The 19,632-nt window shown below is 53.8% G+C and overlaps 2 protein-coding genes and 11 non-coding genes across 13 annotated transcripts; all 13 read right to left on the reverse strand.

The window, feature by feature from the left end:
• Positions 1-795: 795 nt before the first annotated feature.
• On the reverse strand, positions 796-7,556 carry CWC25 (CWC25 spliceosome associated protein homolog). The gene is made up of 10 exons (XM_074162597.1): positions 7,489-7,556; positions 6,964-7,136; positions 6,500-6,736; positions 5,987-6,056; positions 5,351-5,478; positions 5,033-5,102; positions 4,354-4,544; positions 3,722-3,808; positions 2,964-3,125; positions 796-1,717 (listed from the first exon to the last, which is right to left on the reverse strand). The coding sequence occupies exons 1-10, from the start codon at positions 7,504-7,506 to the stop codon at positions 1,603-1,605; spliced, it is 1,251 nt and encodes a 416-aa protein (XP_074018698.1). The 5' UTR covers positions 7,507-7,556; the 3' UTR covers positions 796-1,602.
• Positions 7,557-8,595: 1,039 nt separating this feature from the next.
• On the reverse strand, positions 8,596-8,667 carry TRNAC-GCA (transfer RNA cysteine (anticodon GCA)). Its single transcript has one exon. It is a non-coding gene; the product is annotated as a tRNA-Cys (tRNA).
• A 355-nt stretch (positions 8,668-9,022) lies between these two features.
• TRNAC-GCA (transfer RNA cysteine (anticodon GCA)) lies at positions 9,023-9,094 on the reverse strand. Its single transcript has one exon. It is a non-coding gene; the product is annotated as a tRNA-Cys (tRNA).
• A 402-nt stretch (positions 9,095-9,496) lies between these two features.
• TRNAC-GCA (transfer RNA cysteine (anticodon GCA)) lies at positions 9,497-9,568 on the reverse strand. Its single transcript has one exon. It is a non-coding gene; the product is annotated as a tRNA-Cys (tRNA).
• Positions 9,569-9,911: 343 nt separating this feature from the next.
• On the reverse strand, positions 9,912-9,983 carry TRNAC-GCA (transfer RNA cysteine (anticodon GCA)). The gene has a single exon. It is a non-coding gene; the product is annotated as a tRNA-Cys (tRNA).
• Positions 9,984-10,258: 275 nt separating this feature from the next.
• Positions 10,259-10,330, reverse strand: TRNAC-GCA (transfer RNA cysteine (anticodon GCA)). Its single transcript has one exon. It is a non-coding gene; the product is annotated as a tRNA-Cys (tRNA).
• A 3,387-nt stretch (positions 10,331-13,717) lies between these two features.
• Positions 13,718-13,789, reverse strand: TRNAC-GCA (transfer RNA cysteine (anticodon GCA)). Its single transcript has one exon. It is a non-coding gene; the product is annotated as a tRNA-Cys (tRNA).
• A 355-nt stretch (positions 13,790-14,144) lies between these two features.
• Positions 14,145-14,216, reverse strand: TRNAC-GCA (transfer RNA cysteine (anticodon GCA)). Its single transcript has one exon. It is a non-coding gene; the product is annotated as a tRNA-Cys (tRNA).
• A 402-nt stretch (positions 14,217-14,618) lies between these two features.
• On the reverse strand, positions 14,619-14,690 carry TRNAC-GCA (transfer RNA cysteine (anticodon GCA)). Its single transcript has one exon. It is a non-coding gene; the product is annotated as a tRNA-Cys (tRNA).
• A 341-nt stretch (positions 14,691-15,031) lies between these two features.
• TRNAC-GCA (transfer RNA cysteine (anticodon GCA)) lies at positions 15,032-15,103 on the reverse strand. Its single transcript has one exon. It is a non-coding gene; the product is annotated as a tRNA-Cys (tRNA).
• Positions 15,104-15,378: 275 nt separating this feature from the next.
• On the reverse strand, positions 15,379-15,450 carry TRNAC-GCA (transfer RNA cysteine (anticodon GCA)). The gene has a single exon. It is a non-coding gene; the product is annotated as a tRNA-Cys (tRNA).
• Positions 15,451-17,552: 2,102 nt separating this feature from the next.
• Positions 17,553-19,381, reverse strand: RPL23 (ribosomal protein L23). Its single transcript, XM_074162598.1, has 5 exons — positions 19,366-19,381; positions 19,028-19,111; positions 18,601-18,729; positions 17,869-17,982; positions 17,553-17,680 (listed from the first exon to the last, which is right to left on the reverse strand). Exons 1-5 carry the CDS (start codon positions 19,376-19,378, stop codon positions 17,598-17,600), a joined length of 423 nt encoding a protein of 140 aa, XP_074018699.1. The 5' UTR covers positions 19,379-19,381; the 3' UTR covers positions 17,553-17,597.
• On the reverse strand, positions 18,365-18,497 carry LOC141474996 (small nucleolar RNA SNORA21). The gene has a single exon (XR_012463637.1). It is a non-coding gene; the product is annotated as a small nucleolar RNA SNORA21 (small nucleolar RNA).
• Positions 19,382-19,632: the final 251 nt, after the last annotated feature.

Consider the following 19,632-nt stretch of genomic DNA (forward strand, 5'->3'; position numbering starts at 1 on the left):
CGCCCGGCCCGGCACACGCCCCCCCGCCCCCCCTCCCCTAGTGGTCCCGCCCGCCCCTGTCAGCCCCTGCCCGTTGGTCCGGCCCGGCCCGTTAGCTTTCCCTTCGTCGGCCGTCGTCCCCCCCCCGCCTCCCGCCGCTGTGGTTCCGTCCCCGCCTCCCCCACCCCGCCCCCGCGGTGGTTCGTTCCACCGCTGAGGAGGAGCCGCCGCCGCCGGCCGAGCCCGCTCCGGCCCCGCTCTGAGGAGGCGCCAAGATGGCGGAGGGCTGAGGAGGTGGGGAGCGGGAGGTACCACCTCCTCGCCCAGGGCGGGGAGGGGGGGGGGGGCAACCCCGGGAGCGGGAGGGCGGCGCTGGCCGCCGGCTCGCCCCGACTCAACCCGTGGCGGGAACGAGGAAAAGAGGAGCCCAGTGGGGGCAGAGAGAGGGGACAACGGGAAGGGCCGGAGGGAGGGAGAGGGGGAGGGGAAAGCAAGCGCCCTTCCCTCCTCCTCTTCCCGGAGATGGTCTCGCCCAGTTGGCGTGGCGTGCCCGCCCCAGGCCACGCCCCCTTCTGAACGGGCCAATAAGCAGCGAGGCGCCTGGAATTATGAATGGGCTGCCCCGCACGTCACGGGCCGCCGTTTAAAGGGCGAGGAGCGGGGCCGGGATCCCCCACAGGCGGCACCGGGGCCGGGATCAACCCGCAACGGGGCCGCCGCCGCCCGTGGCACCCCCCGGGGGCTCAGAACCACCCCTTTGGCCAGGGGTACCCCTGCCCCTCCCACCCCCAAAAGCCACAAAGAACATCTAAAAATGGCAGTAAAGTTTCTTCATTTAAAAAAAAAAAATAATAAAATAAAATAAGATCTACACTGCTGTACATATAGACATCACTTACATTACAAAAATCCCAGAGAAATATTTTCTGATTGGGGTTTGCTCTCCTCATTCCCCTCTTTCCCTTTGGGTGCGAATCTGCGAGCCACCAAATAACGGCAACGAATATTTCCCTCCCGGCCCACACCAGTCCAGCGTCACCCTCCCAGCCCACACCAGTCCAGCGTCACCCTCCCGGCCCACACCAGTCCAGCGTCACCCTCCCGGCCCACACCTGGCACAGGGACAGCACCGAAGGGGATTTTGTCCGTTACTCGTGTACCTCCGTCAACTTCCATGAAATTAACTCACGTGTGAACTTGTTCCGCTCTCGATTTTTTAAGGACTAACAAAAATAGGTCTTTTGCTCTGTCATATAAAGAGCTCGGTCTGCCCAGCGTAGAAAGCAGCTACCAACTGGCATAATTTGGTAATAATAATATACAAATATACCCGTTCAAGGTGGAGAGAGAAGGAAAAGACGTGGCGATGCGTTAGAAAGGGAATACAAAGGCTGACGAGTTCTCCAGCAAAGGTTTCCTCGCACGGCCAGAGTCATTACAAAGGTATTCACGCAACGCCCGAAGCCCAGAAGGCGCCGCAGGCAGCAGCACAGGAACCCAGCACCGCTCTGGGAGACGGTAACGGTGTCTGCAGGGAGCAGGGAGCTTGTGCTGGAGGTCTCTCACCTCCGGGAATAAGCGTCCAGTTTAACTCCCGCGCAGGAGCAGAGGGAAGAACGAGTTTCATCTCTGCATGAAGTTTTTTTCCAAGGCGGCGGGAGTCCTCTGAAGGGAGTGGATATTGCGTTTCACCCGGTCTTCCAGGGTGGAAGTAGATGCACTCTCCAGTTTTAAGCGACTGCAGAAAATTCAACCAAAAAAAAAAAAAAAAGCAATCAGAATCTCCTTCCAAACATTCCAAACCATTTCCAGCAGGATTCACCGTCCCCAACTCACCTCCCTAAGTTCATCTAACAGAGAAAACAGCAAATCATTTCCTATCAACGTCTGCACTGAAAGAAGTGAGTACCTTTTGGTTTGGCTTGTAACAGATTCAACACCTTATTTAAGGTCAGTGCTCAGAAATATATTTTCAGTAGCTCTCCAGTCTCTTCCATCTTCCAAATATAACTAACCGTTAATTACAAATGCATCCCTCACAGGGGACTTGGTTGCTTTCTGTGAAGCGAAGGAGGGAAAAGCAACGTGTTCCTGATCCCAGGGCAGCAGCCCTCCGGGAGCCCGAGGTGCTCATGCTGTAGACGGCAACGATGGTAGAGGAGAGAGAAGGGATCCCTGCCACCACTCACTCTCCTTTACTGCTTCATATCCCACGGCTGTGCTTTTCCGAACCGTCCCCTCCTGCCCATCTCCCTCATCAAACAACGTGCCAATAAACACAACGGTTGGCAGCTCAACCGGTTCCTTCTGCACAGGGAAACGCAGAGAAACCTCCCCCCGTTTGCTCACGGAGAAAATCTATTGTGATTTTAAGCCACTTTTATGCAATCCCAGCTCTGGGCAGCTTCAGGAATTGAGTATACGTTCTCCTCTGATTAATTTATAGAGCCTGAAGAATACTGTGCTGCAGCAACTGCAAAATACACAATACTGCCAGAGGATCTTTCTCGCTGCACCTTCTGGAAGGCCTTGTGCCACCCCGATTTCCTTTGCCTGCCACGTGCACAAGGGACCCTAAGTGACCACCTGGTCTTACTTCTTATTGAGCACAGGTTTCAGTCCCCCAAGCTCTCAGCACAGACTCCCAGTGGATTTGCAGGACTAAAACCGTTCCAAGCTCCTAAAAACAGAGAAGTTTTTAATACCTGCCGGTAAAACACCACGAGGCCTTTCTGCAGGAGGGCAAAAAATAACCCATCACTGGTTTTTGAGTCTGAGCACCAAGGTCATCATAGAAATCGCTATCTCCTGGGTCAAGAAGAGAGTCTGGGAACAGTGGATGTCACTCATTCTACTGTACAACGCAGCAGAGATGGATCTTACACCATAATCTGAAACATCTCAAACATCGAGGCCACCACTCGTTCCTGAGAAGCCACGGCCTGCATTTCCCTTGAACAAAAAAGCAAATAAAAGACACTCACTGGAAGAACTTCCCATCCCGGGAGTCGAGTTTCTCCAGCTCTCGCTCCAGCTCCTCCTCCTTTCGGTGTTTCCTGAGGTTGTTTGCTCTCTCCTCTTCCCGCCACTTGGCATTTTCCATCATTTCCTGGCGTTTACGCTCTAGTTCCTCTGGAGAGATCTTTCTGTTTGGGGAGGAAACACCACTGCTGTGAATCGATAGCGCGCTGGGCCCCACCCTCCTCTTGCTTTCCATTCTTTGAGATGATTTACAATCCCCCAAATTAGAGGTGTTTAACATGGTTTTTAATTTGGTAGCCAATCAGCAAAGCTTGTAAGGATGTGTCTAAATGTTCTGCTCTACCACACCCTCAGAAAAAGTCTGTTTTCCTCCTCTTTTCAGCCTTCTTTTTTTTAATTGACTGGTAAGATGATGCTGTCAAGGGTCGTATTTTCCTGATGACAGCGAAACGGGATGCTTCTAATTAACAGTCCGTGGGACAAAGACTGACTTCTCATTACTGCTGTGCACAGCGATGCGACACACGTGGAGATTCAGAACCACGTGAGTCGGTTTGGGAAGTTGTCCAAGACGTTAAGTAACAATCGAGCTCGACGGCACCAAACTGAGCACTTGAGGACTCTCTGCCCGACTTTCTGGACATTCGACCTGATCTATTTCCGTTAACAGAATAAAATTTGCTTCACAGATTATACCCAGCTGTTTCACAACCACCAGGGCAACTTCCACCCAAGAGCAGAGGAACAGGACCTTCCTTACCTCGTGTAACCCGGCGTATGCTGCCGTCGATAGCTCTTTTTCGGGGACGGGCTCCGAGCTCTGCCTTTCTCCTCTCGATTGCCATGTCTGTAACCCAGAAATACCTTCTTTTTAGGACAGATGAACATACATTATCCCACCTCTCAACTTTCCCTGGATTTTCTGTATACATTCCAAAACTGAGACATCTCCTGTAACTGCAGGACCTGTCCACTTTGAAAACAAATTCTAATGACTCTTAATATACTGTAAATTTCCACCTATTTTTACTCACTTTTAATTATTTCATCAGCAAACAATAAATACCCGGTACTGTTTTATTAGCATTTAGTAAAGATAATTCCAGTTATAAATACTTTTTAAAGAGAATCGTTAGCTGAAATCAAGTACAGTCACAACCAATACATAAAGGGTGCAATCACAGCCAGCGTGTGCCCTCCAGGAGCTCCCCTGGGTGCTTCTGCACCCTTGTACAACAGCACAGCTCTTGCCTTTATACCCAGAGCTGAGCAATGATGTGGCCAGAACACCAGAGTGGCAGAATGAGACTGAAAAAGAGGGATTTTGATCCTAGAGATCTCCCCGCCCACCAGCAGCCCTGGGTTTACATTAGCCAAGTGAGCCACACTCACTGTTTGCTGTGTCTAGAAGGAGATCTTGACCCCCTGGATCCAGCCTGGTCCGAATTCTTCCTGCTGGAGCGTCTCTGAGGGGAGCGGGAATGGCTCCTGGACCTGGAGCGATCCCGGTGCTTGTGGGGAGCCCTCTCCTGGCCGGCAGCTGGAGAACCCCGGGACCTGTGGCTCTGGTCGGAGTCTCTGACCTGGAATTCAAAAGGAGAATCTTTCAGGAGAGACGTCTCATAAGAGAACAACAACGTAAGGTCGCAGAGGAGACCTCAGACCAGGCTAAGTGCAGGAAGGTGTGTACATCACGGTTTGTGTTTAATTATCCCACTTCCTAAGTTCTTATTAACACCTGTGTCTAAAAACATGATTTCTGTATCATGTTTGGTAAACTCAACTGCCGAGACAGCCAAGCAGAGTATTTAAGCACGTGTGACGCTGAACAGAAACTGCATAAAAACTTAACTTGAATCCAGAGCAGCCAAAAGCCCTACCAGGATCTGAACAACTCCAGTTTGGAGGCTTTGATGGCTCCAAATTGAATCTGAACTTTATCATATCACCTCCCCCTCACAATCCTCCTCCAGCCGCCGAAGCGTCTCACGACAAACTGCCAAAGCTCTTGCTCTTTCCTAACTCAGGGCACTCGCTACCGAAAAGAGCTGAGCGAAACACAGGGACTTACTTGTAAGCCGTATCCTGGGACTTTGAAAGGAGCCGATTTCCAGGCGGAATTGTTCATCCTCTTCTGAGACCTAAAGAGAAAACAGAAGAGTACTCGTGAAGCAGACGAAACTCAAGAATGCAATCCTTTTTTAACATTAAAATGTCATTTAAATAATTTAATGATGCAATAATAATGAAGTAACATATAGAAACACTTAGCCAAATTAAGAACTTTAATTAGAAATATAGAACTTAGAAAGGATTAAAAAGAGACATGAAAAAACAAACAAATTAACCAGGAAATATGGTATTTTTACTACAAAACCTCAAAACGTACTTATTTTTGCTTCGCTCCTCATCACTGCTGTCACTTTCACTGCTAGAACTGCGATGCCGATGTTTCTTGTGCTTCTTCTTCTTCTCTTTCTTCTTCTTTTTCTCTTTCTTATCTAAACTGTTTTGCAGCTATAAAGCAAGACACCATTTCATTAGCAGTAATTACCGGCTCTACACTGGGGCAGCATCTCAAGGCAAAGTAACAGATATCTCTGTGGAAAGGCTCCCGGAACAAAACCTAAACCATTTAACAAGGTCCTCTCTCAAAACTAAAGAGCTTAATGGAGTCTTTCGAGTGTCAGTTTGGTATTAGCGCGTGTCAAATCCTATGTCTGCAATCACTAAGTACTAAATCAACAATTAATCACTAGCTAAAAAGAAAACCCACACCAGAAAAGTAAGAAGAGTAAAATAACACTGAATTTGAAAGGAAGAGATATTAATTCCTGCTGAACGACTGGGAAGAAACCTTGTTCTATCAGGATTATAGAAAGCTGAATTTATTCTGTTTTTCTGTGAAAGAGTCAGGAAATGGAACTAAGCTCCTTATCCTAAATGATACTAATTTTGACCTATGATTCTCTCCCTGCTTCAGTGTATTCTGTGAGTCTGTAAAGGAGTACCAAGATACACCTACCAATTCTTTGATTTTCTTCATTTTAACAGGATTATTCAAGACTTCTCTCTTCTTTTCCTCCTCCCTCTTTCTAAAGCAGGAGACAAATACATTAATAATTCCAAACAACTGAAAAGATCATACTTTCATGAAAGATACGAATCAAGTGCAAGCTCTAAAAACATATAAAGCAGGAAAACAGGCAAGTTTCGTACATTCAGCAAACTAAATCCAGCTAAGGAGGAGTCTGCCCTTTTCTCTTTTTTCCCCACTTAAGAGTGCAACCAGTAGGGTAAATAAAAACGTCTTCTGTTACTATCAACCTGCCGACAATGCTAACAAACGCCTGAACTCTGAGAGCAGACCAGATACACTGGTAATATATACACGTAAAAGGGTTAGCAAAGCTGGCAAAGGCCATGGCTGTCACCTACAGCCTGGAGCTCACCAAAGATAAATAAGACAGCTCTTGGCAAGTTGCTAATATCGATGCTTTGCCTCATTTACTACTGCTTTAACGCCCAGATTTTGTACCTTATCATGAAAAGTGGATCCTCCCGGATTTTGTTTGCCATATCTAGGACAGAATTGGCACCCGTCTTGGCAAAAATGGAGCCTGGGAGAAGTCCCGTCTCATTGGAACAGCCAGCATCCTTGTCTTCTGTCTTCTCAAAGACATATTTGTCCACAGGGCGACCCATAAGATACTCCTCTCTGTTCACCATGCCACCAGGCCCCTGGTACATCCACTCCAACTTCTCTTCTCTCTTCCTATTGGAAACAAGACCGTCTTATTTGCCTTTTCACAGCTCTGAAGTTATTTTTTAAGGTGCTGGCTTATGAAGGTAAGCGGAATCATTTTATCATCAAGAGACATTAAACCCACGGCTCTCTGAGGGGCACCAGGAGCACCAGCACCATTCTGCCAGGCAGTGCTTGGCCCCAGAGACTGGCCAGGGCTGGTACCAACAGCCTGGGGGCCACCAGCCCCACCTCACCTGACGGTGCCCATATCCTCAGCGTATCGCTGCATCTCCTCCCGCGCCCGCTCCTCCTGCAGCTCCCGCTGCAGCTCCTCGATCTTCTTCCGCTCGGCTTCATGCTTCTGCTCGGCTTTCCACACCTTCTCCACATTGCGCAGGGTTTGGGGGTGCCAGCTCTTCTTCAGGTTCTGCAGGAGAGGGGAAACCGAACCGGCACCGTTAACAGAGCCCCGCCAAACGCCGCCGCCCGGAGGTCCCCATAGGCCTTGCCCAGCCGGTGGCCACGGGGAAGGGCCCGCTCACAGCCGCGCTCGCCCCGCAGCCCGCCAACACTAGCGACGGGTCCCCGCAGAAAGGGACACGCTCGTTCCCGCCCCACCGCGACCCGCTCGCACCGACGGCCCCGCAGCCACCGGACGACACCGCCGCAGGGCCCCGTCAACCCGCACCTCCCGGACCCGTCCTCGCCCGGGCTGGTCCCGGTAGCCCCGGGGGCGGATCTCGGCCCGCTCGGCTCCCCCAGACCCCGGCCTTCCTCACCAGGTCGCCTCCCCCCATGGCGGCAGACGGGCCTGCGCTTCCTCCGCGGCTACCGGGACTGCGCGTGCGTCATCAACACGCGCCGCGTCAACGCCTCTTCCGCCCGGCGCCACTCACAGGCGTCACTTCCGCCGCGACGCTGAGGGGAGCCGGCAAAATGGCGGGCGAAGGCTGTAGAGCGGGGCACAGCCGGCCCTGCGGAGCCTCACGGTCGGGAAAAGGAAAGATTTAAAGCACTAGCGTGACCCCACATATATAGAGGAGCCGGCTGAACGGCGCGGAGCACGCGGGGCTCCGCCGGTACCGCGAGGAGCCGGCCGGGTGTGGCCGTGCCCGGGCCTGCAGGTTGGTTTGTTTCTTTTCCCACGCCGGTGGCCGATCCCCGGGGGCGCAGCTCGGGGTGGGGCGTCCCCGAGCGAATCCTCCCGGGCAGTTACAGGAGATAATTGAACAGGAGAGAATTCACGGGGCGAACGTGTCGGGGTGTTGTAATCACAGTAGCAGGGTGTCCCGGCTCTCCGTGTTTGCTGCCGAACCGCTCCCGCCCCGCAGGGCGTGGGGGCCTTTGGCGGCGCCCGGGGCGGGTTAGAACCGGTGACCTCCCGGTTCCCGGCGCCGCGCGCTGCCCCTGCGCCACCTCCTCCCCACAAGCCCCGCCCACCTCCCCCCGCGAGCCCCGGGGGCGCAGCTCAGGGGCAGCGCGTCCGGCTGCGGGGCCGGGGGTCGCCGGTTCGAGCCCCGGGGTAGGACACGAAGAAAGCTGTCATTAAGCAGCCCGACCACACACTGATTTATTTATGCATCACAGCCCTACGCCCGCCAGGAAACATTTCGGCAGAGCTCCCTCATCTAGGAAGACATTATACATGTTGTTTACCGTTTAATTAACGGCAATTACTCAAACAGGAAAAACTAGACCAGCACAGCCAGCTTCTTTGTGCGTACGTGCAGTATTCGGGAGCAAAGAGGGAGAAACATCAAAGTCTGATTTCACACCTGGAAAAGATCTCCAAGGGATTTCCAAAACCTCAGAGGGGTAAGAAAGTGTCTCCAGAGTCTGTCTGTGAGGGGATTGGGGAAGAAAAAAGGGTGAAAAAGCAGCTAAAGAGGGGGCACCTGGAGTTGAACCAGGGACCTCTTGATCTGCAGTCAAATGCTCTACCACTGAGCTATACCCCCTGTATGTATGCCTCTCACAAGTAGCTTTTAAAAACATTTCTGTAAAGAGAGACACGTGTCCATGTCCACAGGTCATATTCTTTTATTTCACAATCCCCTGAGCCTGCCAAGGGCTGTGCAGAGAATCACTGCAGAGAATCAGGAACAGAGACAAGAACATACAAGACAGCGAGTAGTTTCTCACAGAGTGCACAACCCTTGCAGTTTCCTCCTAGTCAGGGCCTCAGTACCTTTAATAATGGAGCTCAGAAACCAACCTTCAGTGCCCAGCACAAGCTCACGAGACCCAAGAAGAGCTCTCCATCTTCTTTCTGAGAGAAATTTTGGCAAAAGGAAGGTTAAAAGAGAAGAAAAGAGGGGGCACCTGGAGTTGAACCAGGGACCTCTTGATCTGCAGTCAAATGCTCTACCACTGAGCTATACCCCCTACCTGCAAACTTCTTTAATCACCTACAAAAAACATTTTAAAGTACATTTGACAGGAAGCAAATCCTGCTGTGAAACGTGCTAGACTGAAATGCAACAGCAGCCCAGATGTTGAGTCCCTCCACTCCCACACTGGCCACAGACACTCTCTCCCTTCTCCATTTACTGCTGACCTTGGCCCAGTTCCTCCCCAGCCATCTCTGTTTCCTCTTCCAGTTACAGTCTGTCCTCTTGGAGCAGTCTCTTGACACAGAAACGGCCTCAGACTTGGACATTTTACCTGCTCTTTCCAGCTGTGAGTGTAATATGAAAAACAATTAGTAGGAGAGGAAGCTGAGCTGATCTTATCAATCAGCCTCCCAGTGGAGAAACTCCCCCAAATCCCAGGAAAAAATAATTTGAGAGGGGGCACCCAGAGTTGAACTGGGGACCTCTTGATCTGCAGTCAAATGCTCTACCACTGAGCTATACCCCCTGGCACAGGCCTGTGCAGGGAGGGTTTAAAAACATTTATAAAGACAAGTGTCTACCTCTGCTGATCTCATACTTGACAGCCCCCTCAGCCTCTTCATGTCCCTGCCAAGGGCTGCGCACAGAATTACTGCAGAGAATCAAGAACAGAGAGAAGCAAACACCAAGCAGTTACTCACACAGTGCACACACCACATTTTCTTATAGTCAGAGCCACGGTGCCTTCAATGCTGAGGCTCAGAAACCAACCTTCAGTGCCCAGCACAAGCTCATGAGACCCAAGAAGAGCTCTCTGTCTTCTTTCTGAGAGAAATTTTGGCAAAAGAAAGGTCAAAAGAGAAGAAAAGAGGGGGCACCTGGAGTTGAACCAGGGACCTCTTGATCTGCAGTCAAATGCTCTACCACTGAGCTATACCCCCACCTGCTCCAACAAAAATGTCCCACTTTCTTGCCAACAATCACTCCAAACATCCACAAATTAATCCTGGGACAAAACAGCAGCTTCTCAGGAAATACTCATCTCTCTCCTCACAAGCCCCCCACTGATGCTCCTCTTCTCTCGTAGGAATCGGCTTCCCCACCTCTCCCCAGCGCCTGATCAATGGCGGACGGAGCCTGCAGAGAGTTTAGGGGAAAAGCATTGACCTCAAGGGCTCCAAACCCACTTTTTCTGGACAAAAAGAAGGAAAAGGGGAGGGGGCACCCGGATTTGAACCGGGGACCTCTTGATCTGCAGTCAAATGCTCTGCCCCTGAGCTATACCCCCACCTGGGCAGGGCTGCCCGGCCCGGCTCCTCCTGGGCACCCTCCGGCCGGCTCCGCTGCATTCCACTGCCTGCACTCACCGCACCCGCAGCGCTGCCTCTCGCACCACACGCCTCTCGGCACCCTCCTCCCACCCTAAACACCACCTCACCTCTCACACCACCCTTGCAGACAGGCTCCTGCACCCAAGCTCATCCATTCCCAGTTGTCTTTCTCTAAAATATCCCACTGTGGACAGCAAAGAACACTTCAAAACACTGTTTGGTCTAGGCGTGCATCCTGCCATTAGGCAGCACACCAGCCTCCCAGGGGAATCACCTGCCCAACACCTTCCACCCTGCCCACAGCTTCTCTGTCTTCCCCACCAACACCCCAAAGGCAGGGGACGCTGACAGAGAGACACCCAAAGCGTTTCATCCAGCTGTTGTACCGTTCTCTGCCTGCCGGAACGTCTTCACAGATCAAAACCCCAGCAGAAGCTGTTAAAATAGATCAAGGGGGAACACCTTGATTTTAGTGGTGGTTTCTTACTCATTAGCAGGTCTCTGCATCTCTCCCCAGGTCTGAGGAACAGCTCCTCCCTCACCAGCGTGCTGCAGAGATGGCCACCGCTGACAGGTATCACCTTCAGCCGCAGGGCTAAATGCTGTGGTGACAGCTGGGGCACCCATTGTCCCCTTCCCGGAGTTCCAGGTCTGCTGGGGAGAAGCCACCACCACTCTCCTGCTCCGAGGAAGGGCCTGTAGAGAAGAGAGCAGGCCTCAGTCCACGTAAGTCCTTTTCCACTTTCGCCATTATCCACCGAGAATGTCTGAGAAAAAATTTTTAGGCCACAAGATTTTGCAGATTCACGTTGTTTCAGCCAAACAGCTGTTTCAAAGCTTCCAGCTTCATTTTTATGTGACTGTTTCTCAAGCAAAGCATTTGACTCCAGCCAGCCCCACCTGACGAGCTGTGAGAAGGACACGTACCTGGCAGCTCCCAAAATCCCGCTCAGGAACCTCTGTTCTGCCTCACAGCCCTGGAATGAATCCACCATCCCGGCCGGTGCGACCACAGCGCTGCAGAACAGATAGGAACAAGAAAAATTAAGGACTGAAAGAGGCTGCCCTGAGGGAGAAATCATGCAGGAGCTGGAGGAAAAGAGTGTTATTTTTAAGAAGAGTCAGATTTTTGCAACCCGTTGCAAACTGTTCCATTCTAAAGTGATTTGGAACGGGGCTGTACAGAGAAATGAGCCCAAAAGCTGCTTTATTTCCAGACCCTGCTTCCCTACGCGGATCTTCAGCAGCAGCAAAGGAGGAAGTGAGGAAGATGAGGAGCCAGGAATGGTTAAATCTTGCAGGACAACTACCCTTTACAATCCCTGGTGCATCCGCTCCAACTTCTCTCTTTTTTTTTTTTACCACAAACAAGGGCATTTTGGTTTCTATCCCAGATTTTCAAAGCTTTGTGGCGTCCAAGGCACCAGCCCATGAAGGTGAGAGACATCAAAGGTGCATTTCCACATCAATGGAGACTTTAAACTCATAACCCCTGGCAAGAGAAGTTGTTTTTTTAAGGTGAAGTTATAGGTGACACCTGCAGGGAAACGCAGCTGATGTTTAACTTAATGAAACAGGAAGAGTTTAATTAGACGCCTCTTCTACAGAATTGGCATCGCGTGGCCCATGGGCTGACGACCGGTTACACACCGTTATTAGCAGCACCGGGACCGTTACAAAGCCCCAGGGAAGCTTGAAGACAGTTTCCCTCCACACAAAACAAAGAACCGACGTTGTGCAGACCTCCCCCCCGGGGCACCGGGAGCCCCCGCACCCCCTCACCGGCTGCTGCCCGGCTCCTCAGCTCCTACCGTGCCTCCTCCATCATCATCTGCCGCTCGGCCTTACGCTTCTCCCCGGGGTTCCGCGCCTCCTCCGCGCTGCGCCGGGCCGGGGGTGCCGGCTCCTCCTCGGGCTCTGCAGGACGGGGGCGGACCGAACCGGGACCGTTAACAAGGGGCCGCCTTCCCCCCGCCGGTGGCCACGGGGAAGGGCCCGCTCACAGCCGCGCTCGCCCCGCAGCCCACCCATCCGGGCACCGAGGCCCTGCGGAACGGGACACGCTCGTTCCCGCCCCACCGCGACCCGCTCGCACCGACGGCCCCACAGCCACCGGACGACACGGCCGCAGGGCCCCGTCAACCCGCGCCTCCCGGACACGTCCCCGTCCGCCCGAGCACGGGACGGTCTCTGGAGCACCGGGGGCGACTCTCGGCCCGGCTGCAGCCTCTTCTCACCAGGTCGCCTCCCCCCATGGCGGCGGACGGGCCTGCGCTTCCTCCGCGGCTACCGGGACTGCGCGTGCCTCATCAACACGCGCCGCGTCAACGCCTCTTCCGCCCGGCGCCACTCACAGGCGTCACTTCCGCCGCAACGCTGAGGGGAGCCGGCAAAATGGCGGGCGAAGGCTGTAGAGCGGGGCACAGCCGGCCCTGCGGAGCCTCACGGTCGGGAAAAGGAAAGATTTAAAGCACTAGCGTGACCCCACATATATAGAGGAGCCGGCTGAATGGCGCGGAGCACGCGGGGCTCCGCCGGTACCGCGAGGAGCCGGCAGGGTGTGGCCGTGCCCGGGCCTGCAGGTTGGTTTGCTTCTTTTCCCACGCCGGTGGCCGATCCCCGGGGGCGCAGCTCGGGGTGGGGCGTCCCCGAGCGAATCCTCCCGGGCAGTTACAGGAGATAATTGAACAGGAGAGAATTCACGGGGCGAACGTGTCGGGGTGTTATAATCACCGTAGCAGGGTGTCCCGGCTCTCCGTGTTTGCTGCCGAACCGCTCCCGCCCCGCGGGGCGCGGGGGCCTTTGGTGGCGCCCGGGGCGGGTTAGAACCGGCGACCTCCCGGTTCCCGGCCCCGCGCGCTGCCCCTGCGCCACCTCCTCCCCACAAGCCCCGCCCACCTCCCCCCGCGAGCCCGGGGGGCGCAGCTCAGGGGCAGCGCGTCCGGCTGCGGGGCCGGGGGTCGCCGGTTCGAGCCCCGGGGTAGGACACGAAGAAAGCTGTCATTAAGCAGCCCGACCACACACTGATTTATTTATGCATCACAGCCCTACGCCCGCCAGGAAACATTTCGGCAGAGCTCCCTCATCTAGGAAGACATTATACATGTTGTTTACCGTTTAATTAACGGCAATTACTCAAACAGGAAAAACTAGACCAGCACAGCCAGCTTCTTTGTGCGTACGTGCAGTATTCGAGAGCAAAGAGGGAGAAACATCAAAGTCTGATTTCACACCTGGAAAAGATCTCCAAGGGATTTCCAAAACCTCAGAGGGGTAAGAAAGTGTCTCCAGAGTCTGTCTGTGAGGGGATTGGGGAAGAAAAAAGGGTGAAAAAGCAGCTAAAGAGGGGGCACCTGGAGTTGAACCAGGGACCTCTTGATCTGCAGTCAAATGCTCTACCACTGAGCTATACCCCCTGTATGTATGCCTCTCACAAGTAGCTTTTAAAAACATTTCTGTAAAGAGAGACACGTGTCCATGTCCACAGGTCATATTCTTTTATTTCACAATCCCCTGAGCCTGCCAAGGGCTGTGCAGAGAATCACTGCAGAGAATCAGGAACAGAGACAAGAACATACAAGACAGCGAGTAGTTTCTCACAGAGTGCACAACCCTTGCAGTTTCCTCCTAGTCAGGGCCTCAGTACCTTTAATAATGGAGCTCAGAAACCAACCTTCAGTGCCCAGCACAAGCTCACGAGACCCAAGAAGAGCTCTCCATCTTCTTTCTGAGAGAAATTTTGGCAAAAGGAAGGTTAAAAGAGAAGAAAAGAGGGGGCACCTGGAGTTGAACCAGGGACCTCTTGATCTGCAGTCAAATGCTCTACCACTGAGCTATACCCCCTACCTGCAAACTTCTTTAATCACCTACAAAAAACATTTTAAAGTACATTTGACAGGAAGCAAATCCTGCTGTGAAACGTGCTAGACTGAAATGCAACAGCAGCCCAGATGTTGAGTCCCTCCACTCCCACACTGGCCACAGACACTCTCTCCCTTCTCCATTTACTGCTGACCTTGGCCCAGTTCCTCCCCAGCCATCTCTGTTTCCTCTTCCAGTTACAGTCTGTCCTCTCGGAGCAGTCTCTTGACACAGAAACGGCCTCAGACTTGGACATTTTACCTGCTCTTTCCAGCTGTGAGTGTAATATGAAAAACAATTAGTAGGAGAGGAAGCTGAGCTGATCTTATCAATCAGCCTCCCAGTGGAGAAACTCCCCCAAATCCCAGGAAAAAATAATTTGAGAGGGGGCACCCAGAGTTGAACTGGGGACCTCTTGATCTGCAGTCAAATGCTCTGCCACTGAGCTATACCCCCTGGCACAGGCCTGTGCAGGGAGGGTTTAAAAACATTTATAAAGACAAGTGTCTACCTCTGCTGATCTCATACTTGACAGCCCCCTCAGCCTCTTCATGTCCCTGCCAAGGGCTGCGCACAGAATTACTGCAGAGAATCAAGAACAGAGAGAAGCAAACACCAAGCAGTTACTCACACAGTGCACGCACCACATTTTCTTATAGTCAGAGCCACGGTGCCTTCAATGCTGAGGCTCAGACCAACCTTCAGTGCCCAGCACAAGCTCACGAGACCCAAGAAGAGCTCTCCATCTTCTTTCTGAGAGAAATTTTGGCAAAAGGAAGGTCAAAAGAGAAGAAAAGAGGGGGCACCTGGAGTTGAACCAGGGACCTCTTGATCTGCAGTCAAATGCTCTACCACTGAGCTATACCCCCACCTGCTCCAACAAAAATGTCCCACTTTCTTGCCAACAATCACTCCAAACATCCACAAATTAATCCTGGGACAAAACAGCAGCTTCTCAGGAAATACTCATCTCTCTCCTCACAAGCCCCCCACTGATGCTCCTCTTCTCTCATAGGAATCGGCTTCCCCACCTCTCCCCAGCGCCTGATCAATGGCGGACGGAGCCTGCAGAGAGTTTAGGGGAAAAGCATTGACCTCAAGGGCTCCAAACCCACTTTTTCTGGACAAAAAGAAGGAAAAGGGGAGGGGGCACCCGGATTTGAACCGGGGACCTCTTGATCTGCAGTCAAATGCTCTGCCCCTGAGCTATACCCCCACCTGGGCAGGGCTGCCCGGCCCGGCTCCTCCTGGGCACCCTCCGGCCGGCTCCGCTGCATTCCACTGCCTGCACTCACCGCACCCGCAGCGCTGCCTCTCGCACCACACGCCTCTCAACACCCTCCTCCTACCCTAAACACCACCTCACCTCTCACACCACCCTTGCAGACAGGCTCCTGCACCCAAGCTCATCCATTCCCAGTTGTCTTTCACAAAAACATCCCACCATGGAGCAGAAAAAATAGCACTTTGGAACAGTGACTTCAAAACAGTGAACAGCCCGTGGCTGCACCTCTGTTTGGTCTCGGGGTGTGCCCTGCCATTAGGCAGCACACCAGCCTCCCAGGGGAATCACCTGCCCAACACCTCCCACCCTGCCCACAGCCTCTCTGTCCTCACCCACTGACAGCCCAACAGCAGGGGACGCTGACAGAGAAACCCCCAAACCGTTTCAGCCAACTGTGGTGCCCTGCCCTGCATCACAAAAACCTTTCTGCACTAAAAAAACCCCATTAGAAGCTGTTCAAATAGATCAAGGGGGAACACCTTGATTTTAGTGGTGGTTCCTTACTCATTAGCAGGTCTCTGCATCTCTCCCCAGGTCTGAGGAACAGCTTCTTCCTCACCAGCGCGCTGGAGAGACGGCCACTGCTGACAGGGAAAGAGATCGCCTTCAGCCACAGGTCTGCTGGGGAAAAGCCACGACCACTCACCCGCTCTGAGGAAGGGTCTGTAGAGAAGAGAGTGCCCCTCAGTCCCTGTAAGTCTTTTTCCAAGCTTCCCCCCTCCCCAGCTGCTGCCGGGGCACAGCTCCCCATTATCCAGCAGAAACAATTTGTAGGCCAGGAGATTTTGTGGCCTAAACGGGTGTTTAAAAACACCACCACTTCTCAAACCTCTGCAAGACCCTGGTGCTCTTCTCCGTCGTTACATGTATTTGTGCTACAAAATCTCTCAGGCTTCTCTCCCCTCCTCACCCTCCTTCCTCCACTGTGACCCCTCCGCACCGAAACCACCCGGAGCGCCACAAAAGCATCAGGAATCTCTAAGGGAAGGGCAAAGTGGCACCTGCTGGGGGAACAGGAAATGCCCGGGTAGACGGAGGTGAGTCCAACCTCAGCGAGGCTGCCCGAGGTGGGAGGTGTAGCACCCCGTTACCTGCCTCCTGTGCTGGGGCTGGTCTGGGTGTTACAGGGCTCCGGGGCCACCGCATCCAGGACAAAGTCACCCCTGTTGTTACTTGCGACCCTAGGAACAAGGCAGCCTCCCTGTCCCTGCTCAGGAGGGCCAGGGAAGAAGCCGTTCACATCCAAATCCATCCCTGCTCCGTGTCAGCCAGAGGGGACACCAGGGGAATCGTAAGGAACTCCACATCGCACCGGGATCCTTTGCAGAGACCTTCCAACTCCGGTTTTCCAGCCTTTCAGCCAACCTTGACAGTTCACATCACCCCTTCTACTTGCAATTAGCAAATTAACGACCCCAGGGCCTGTCTCACCGCTGCTGGGGGGTTTAGCGGCACATGCCTCAGCCACGACCACAGCCAGCAGCGGTGGCTCCATGTGGCCTTGCGCGTCTTCAGCAAGGTCTGAGGAACGTTCTCCAGAGCCCCCTGTCCACAGTGAAGGCTGCAGCTGGTGGCACACCCCCGTCTCAGGCAGTATTTCCCCCCCCCCCAGCACACACACACGTCATCGTACCAGTATCTCTAAGCAGTTAAATTGCCCTTTCTGGGAGAAAATTCCAGACCTACAATTGCGGGAGCCCCTGTACGGAGGCTTCTTGTAGAAGGGCTTTCAGAGACACCTCCCAGTTTCCATCCACACACACGTAAATTGGAACAATTCAATCAATGCTATGAAAATTTATGTCATTTCATTGCAATCCCCTTCCAAATATGTTCCAGGAATACGGGAAACTGCCTGAAAAAGAGATTTATCATTGACTATCAGAACTCCAAAATCCCGTTTTCCCCCTGAAGTATAAATCCACACAAGGTTGTTCCATAAAAAAAAGCTTCCCAGAACCAAACTCCCTCAATTCTAACACCGTCCTGCTTGGGCGAGGAGGGCGCTTTGGCAAGAAAGACACTTCTTATTTGGTAACAAGGAGTTTTATTTTAAATCTCTACGAAGACGAACGCGTTTATGCGATGCTTCCCGCGTTGGAGGCTATCCTGGGCCACAGATCCGCGCACTCCTTGGCCACGGGGCCTGTGATGGCCGAGCCTGGAAGAGAGAAAACAGACGACGTTAGAGGCTCAAGGAGGTGCAGAGAGGGGTCAGGGCAGCGTTTTACACAGACGTCAGCTCAGCCCGACTGCGCCCTCCTGAATCTGAGGAGAATTTGAGTCCTTTCGCCCCGGAGAGCGCAGCCCCCCCCCTCCTTTTGCCCAGCGCAGGATCCCTCTCCGTACCTTTCATTTCACCTTTATTATTTACTATCACTCCCGCGTTGTCTTCAAAATAGAGGAACACCCCGTCTTTTCTCCTGTAGGATTTCCGCTGCCGGATGACCACTGCGGGGTGCACTGCCAAGAGAAACGGGCACCCGGGTATCACCAATGTCCTTCTGAGCACCCAATCCCGCAAGAAACGCCCCGGAGGGGCCGTTCTGCTGCAGCAACTACCTCAGCACGAGGCTTCGGGGTGTTTCACATCACGTATTTGCAGCGCTTCGCTAAAACCTACACTTTATGACCAATAATACACTCAAAACTGGCCGTGTCACGCTTATAGCTGCCCCTACGCTTGGACAACTCGGTGTTTCTCCGCCTTCCCACTTTTATTTCTAAATAAACCATCGATTCACTGATGATATTCAGCCACAACTCCTCCCTCTCCACCCCAGCCCCCCTTCAGCGCTGCAGCAAACCCCCATTTGCGAGGTGGGCTGGATGTCACCGCACGGCGGGGTGTCACAGCGCCGATTGAAGCCAACAGCACGAGCTGCCGCTTCACCCAAAAGCGCTGCCTTCGCTCTGCCCTTCCACGACAACTCGCTGAGCCACGGGGGACAGGCCCAACGAGTGCTTTTTAGGAGGGTGGAGGTGACGCTCCGGAGGGTCGGTGCCCACCTCCCCCCCCCCTTTAACGGAGGAACCGTCCTCCCCTTCCATGGGCATCCCCTCAGGACTCCCCGCACTCACCCTTCTTCCTCAGCTCGGGTTTGCCCTTCTTGACGGTGGCCATCACCATGTCACCCACGCCAGCCGCCGGCAACCTGTTGAGACGCCCCTTGATGCCCTTCACGGAGATGATGTAGAGGTTCTTGGCTCCTGCGGGGAAGCACCGGCGTCAACCGGGGGCTGTCGGGGAAGATGCTTCCTTCCCTCATCGAACCCCCCGAGCGAGGCCAGCAGCAGGGGCTGCCTCCTCCCGCCACACCTCACTGAGCCACGAGCGCAGGCCCAAGGGGAGCTTTTCAGAAGGAAAAGTGATATTTGATTTTTTTTTTTTTTTTTTGTACAGGGACATTTAACAGCCGGTTGCCCTCCGCCTGACAACGGGCGGCTCCTTCCCGCAGGGCCCCCTCCCCCCACACCGGGCTGAGGCCCCGGTCCCGGCCGCACTCACCGGTGTTGTCGGCGCAGTTGATCACGGCTCCCACCGGGAGACCGAGGGAGATGCGGAACTTCGCCCCGGAGGAACCACCGCGTCCTGAAGGTCGAAAAGAAGATTAAAGCCCCCGGCGCTGGAGCGAAGAGGGGCTGAGGCGACAGGGAACCAGCCCGGGCCTACGCCTCCCCGGGAGCGGGGGGGGGTCAGCGACACCGACTGAGGCCTCCGCTCCCGGCCGGGGCCGGGTATCATTCCCCGGGCCTCCGCTCCACCAGACCCGGCCCGAGCTGCCATCCGGAACGCCGGATGGATCCAGATTCCACCTCCCTCCCCGGCCGGGCCGCCCGCCTCACCTCGCTTCGACATCTTGGCGCCGGAAAAGAAAGGGAGGCGCGCGGAGGACGCCGGGATACGGAGTGGCCCCGCCCACCGGCGGGTGTCACGTGGCCAGGCGGCCATCTCGCAGCGCCCCCTAGAGGCACCGGGAAGCACCACATCCACCCACCCCCTACAACCCTCCCGGTACCGGCACCACCGAGAGGTAAGGCATGGAAACGGAGAGGACGATAAAAAAAAAAAACAAACAACAAACTACTATTTTTTTTAGATTTTTGCTTTCG

This window comes from Numenius arquata, chromosome 23 (genome assembly GCF_964106895.1).
Source record: "Numenius arquata chromosome 23, bNumArq3.hap1.1, whole genome shotgun sequence".
NCBI lineage: Eukaryota > Metazoa > Chordata > Aves > Charadriiformes > Scolopacidae > Numenius > Numenius arquata.